The sequence below is a fragment of the Atta colombica genome, unplaced genomic scaffold (assembly GCF_001594045.1).
Source record: "Atta colombica isolate Treedump-2 unplaced genomic scaffold, Acol1.0 scaffold239, whole genome shotgun sequence".
In the NCBI taxonomy this organism is placed as follows: Eukaryota; Metazoa; Arthropoda; class Insecta; order Hymenoptera; family Formicidae; genus Atta; species Atta colombica.
The window spans coordinates 614,216-618,767 of NW_017259337.1; the positions used below are offsets into that span (position 1 = coordinate 614,216).

Genomic DNA, 4,552 nt, shown 5'->3' on the forward strand with positions numbered 1-4,552 from the left:
ACGAGTAGGTAAAATCTCTAAGTATCTTATTCCGTCATCATACATAATGATGTGAAGGTAATTAGTATATAAAAATAGAATATATTATATACATATACATATACTATGTAAAATATTATTCACACACGGTAATGTTAATAGACTGCGTTGTATTTCAAAATACCGTTGAAGATATTATGTCAAGAAGATATTTTCGAAGAGACCTTTATAATATCTTCGATCTCGCAAATAGTGGAATTAGGAAGATGTTAAATGAGATTGTTGATGAAATTGTCGCAGATCGTTGTTGGGATACAATACATGCTGAAGGCTTTTGCGGGTACGTGCCATCTTTTAATGTAGACATTGGGTTACGCGGATAGAAGAAATGCAGACGCGTTTTTCTAGTGATGGGTAATGTGTGTGCAATGCATAGTTCCCTTCCGCAATTTGTGCGGAATGCAGTCTCAGGCGCCTCGAAGCCCTTTTACAATGAGAAACGCCAGAGAAATCGCGCGACTCTACATGATTTCATTAACATTTAAATAAGCGTGCGATTTTATATAATATATTTAACTATCTAATTGTTGCAAGAACGACGAAATACAGTAAACAGAATTTTTATGGAGTTTTATTATAATGTATTATATAACACGAAATGCAGATTGTTATCAAGTAGAAGATAATTACACATTACAATTATAGCATTACTTGCTATTTATACGTGTACATTTACATAATAGCTATGCATTTGTAATATAATAAATTATACGATATAATATTCATTGTACTGTATTTGTATAAACTACAATCGTGTGCTTGTAGTATAATCATTTTTCACGACTAATTGTGAGATTAAACTGTAGATACGCTGTAAAATATACACATATATTATATTGCCATTAATATATTTGTCTGAAGGTAATAATTTTTATAAATTGTATCACAGTTTTCCGTCATACACATAAAGAGCGTGAGCAATTTACAAATTCTATAATCTCGCTAACTTACTGTTCAATAATTCTCAAGAATCATTAATTCGATTATAAAATAAAAGTTTATATATTACGTTTATACAAGCTAAATATTATGAAATAGCTACACGAACGTATGATGCGCTTCGTAGTTCTCTTTATTCACATATTGTATGTTCAAAAATGTTTCAGACCACAAAATATTTCTATCATATATTTAATCAGCTTTAATTGAAGGTAAATCAAGATAACGATATTTAATTAGAGTTTAAAAAATTATCACTACATTTGCACTTTTTTGTCTGATTTTTTTCAAGGCGAAGACTTACTGGTGCAAGTTTACTTATGTATCGGTACATTTTATTGCACCGATTGACGGAGGTAGCGAGATCCTGAGATCTGCGATAAAGCTGCGTCCACACTAGAAGAAACGCGGGATAGAGGGGGATGAGCATGTGGGTGAAGGCTGGAGGGCTCTCCAGGATGTGTCGAAAGTGAAACTCAAGGTCTCATGCAGTCTTTCGTTGTGTGGTGCATGTATATGCATGGCCATTGTCCGCCCTCATACGGGCTCGATCATAGCTCGCGATAAGCTTCGATTCAGGTCCTCCTTCGAGCCTCCAGTTCGGCTCTGCTAAACGATTGTGGATCCTCGAAGATGAAGATGTTATTACGGAGATGATAGCAAGAAGTGAAACTCATCTTCAGCTTATAAATCCTTCTTCGATCTCTCAAGATCTCATGCCGCATGCTTGTTTGTACTTGGTAGGAAATACGTAAGAAGCAAGCACACTAAAATATTAAGTTAATAGAAGGTAATAAAATAAATTAATAAAATGAGTAAAATATATAGAAAGTGATAAAGCAATGTAGCATCGAATATAAGAAGGAAACGTATTTCCTTTTTTTTTTTTTTTTTTTTCGAAATAGATTGATGCTGAAAACATCGTGAAATTATTTTTTATTATAATTTTTCAATGTTATAATAACATAATAACATTAAAAATTTTTTTAGAATAAAAAATACTTACACAAAGTGAAACATATCAGGTTAATAATCGGTGCTACGCAACCATATTCAAGTAAAACAGGGAATATGAGATTGCCTGTCATAGATCCCAGTCTTCCTATTATCATTTCTATGCTTACAGCCATAGCTCTGATGAATTAAAAACGAAACGTATATATTAATTATTTTTCGCTTTATGCAAGTCAATTATTTGTATTGAGTTTAAACAACAAACCTTAAAGATGTGGGAAAGAGTAAAACGGTTGCGCCTACTAGAACGTAGAAACTCTTACTCATTATTCCGACATATAGACACGTGAGTATAAGAGTGGATAATGTACTTGTAGACCAGATTAAAGCTACCAGACACAAAAACGAACATCCGTAGCCGACAACTACATCCGAAAAAGGTGGAAAGATAGAAATCATTAGTATTTTCTATCTTTTCTTCAGTATAAAAACTCTTTCAGTGTACAAAATAATAGAATAATATTAAAAGAAACTTACATAATAAATATTTGTGTTGTAGAAAATTAACAATAACGCTGGCACACAATATAAAAATACAAGAAGTAGCCGATACAATAACACTGTCCATATACATTGAATTTGATACAACAATCTGAAAAAATTAGTATTATTAGTTTAAATTAGTTCTATGTAAAAAGTGTTAGGAAATAATGAAAAAAATATCAATGTCTTTATAAAAGTTTCAGTCTACGTAAATTACTTTACATAGCCAAATATAAGTATAATAACAGATAAATAACATAAAATGTATTAATACATGTAATTTACAATTATTAGCGTATCTTACATTCTTGCAAGTTGACCTTTCTAATGCAACAGTTTTATTTCTATTAATAGACGTCGAAATATCCAATATTTCACAAAAAGTAGGCTCAGTTATGTTTGTGTCAAAACTGTAAAAATTATCTATCGTCGCAAAAAGTTGTGGCTGCCAGAGGCGAAGAGTATTTAAACTGCAAATACAATAAATATAAAAACATACAAGTATATTAATACATAAATGTCACATTAAAATTTGATAAACTATATAAAATGAACTGTTTAGATGTACTATAGAATGACTGCATATATAATAATCCTGAAACTTTTTTAAATAATTTAGGAACAATATTTCTTTTATCTCTTTTCATTTCAATCGCAATACTTGTAATTTGGATTTGTATTTTATCAAATGAAAAAATAAAAAGTTTTTACGCATGTGTATCGCAGTCATGCAATAAATTTGTTATACAACGTACTACGTCCGAAAAAAGTGGAAAGATAGAAATCATTAAACCAAAAATGGCATTGTTTAATTTGGAAATCGTCTCGCTTATTTTGGTTGTTATCAATGCAATAATCTCATTAATGGAAAAATTTTTATTAAGTTCGATAATGCCTCGGAGTAAAGAGAAAATGGTATTTAATCTCAAACTGTGCGCATAATTGTACAATTAAATCGGTAAACAGCAAATTTTTATTTTTATTGCTGTCATTGGCCTACACATCTTTTAATTTAATAGACGATTTTTACTGGAAAATTTAAAAGAGTATTTAGTAGAGCATTTAGTAGAGAACTTGCAAATTGAGGATATGTATTTAGTTACATGTTTTTCTCCTCAGCTGACATCCTTTAATTTAGTAGAAGAATTTAGTAGAACATGTGATGTAGGTACATAATATCCCGGGGTGATATGCACAGATAATGAGAATACAGTTCAGTTAACAGTGAAATATGAAACAAATGTGTGTGATATCTTTCGCGCTGATAAAGTCGTAAATTCTCTGTGATTCAATCAACATGACATTTATATGACTAACCAAGATCTTACATTTTTATGACGAGTCATCTAAAAAAGTACTTTACGGAAGCTTATATAAACTCACACAAATATTATTGCTGTTACCGCATTACTCGTCATTCTGATATTTACAATCTCATTTACAATTTCACTTTTGATTTTGATGTGTGCGTGCGTGCGTGCGCGTGTGTGTGTGTGTGTGTGTGTGTGTGTGTGTGTGTGTGTGTGTGTGTTAATATAGATATATAATATAGATTAATTAACTCAGGAACTGAGTCATCTGAAGCATTTTTATACCTCGCAAAAAAATATAAATTGTATAATGTTTTGTATGTACTTATTTAAAATAATACATAATTTTTCTTCTTTAATGACAATTTTTTACGAACTTTAAATAAGCAATTCCATCGAAAATTCTCAATAAAAAAACGTATATATCATATTTATTAAAATCTTTATATTTTTGAAATATATACCATAAGCTACTTGGCATTTCTTCTGGTTAATATTCGTTTGATTTCTACTTACTTTTTTCAGAAAATTGTGATTAAATTTATATTCATAAATGTTTTCAAATACTAATAGATCGAAAAGTATTTAATAATATGTTATTAATAGTAATTTAATTTTTTATGCAAATATCTCAGGTGATCGTTTACGTAAAAAAAATTGCAACCATTCCTGAGTTAAGCAGCTCGCACACGAAAATAATATGGAATAACATTACATTATATTTAAAATGAATTAGTTATTATATGGTTGTGTATACATATATATAC

At 29.9% G+C, this 4,552-nt stretch overlaps 1 protein-coding gene across 1 annotated transcript in view; it reads right to left on the minus strand.

Annotated features, from left to right (window-relative positions):
- Nucleotides 1-1,264: 1,264 nt before the first annotated feature.
- Nucleotides 1,265-4,552, minus strand: part of LOC108688806 (synaptic vesicle glycoprotein 2B-like) — a 5,959-nt gene continuing 2,671 nt past the window's right edge. Inside the window, exons 7-11 of the mRNA XM_018195226.1 lie at nt 2,780-2,988; nt 2,470-2,584; nt 2,198-2,357; nt 1,985-2,112; nt 1,265-1,745 (exon numbers count right to left, since the gene is read on the minus strand). Of these exons, the coding sequence (XP_018050715.1) occupies nt 1,693-1,745; nt 1,985-2,112; nt 2,198-2,357; nt 2,470-2,584; nt 2,780-2,988 (665 nt within the window). The 3' untranslated portion in view covers nt 1,265-1,692. The remainder of the gene's footprint in view (nt 1,746-1,984; nt 2,113-2,197; nt 2,358-2,469; nt 2,585-2,779; nt 2,989-4,552) is intronic.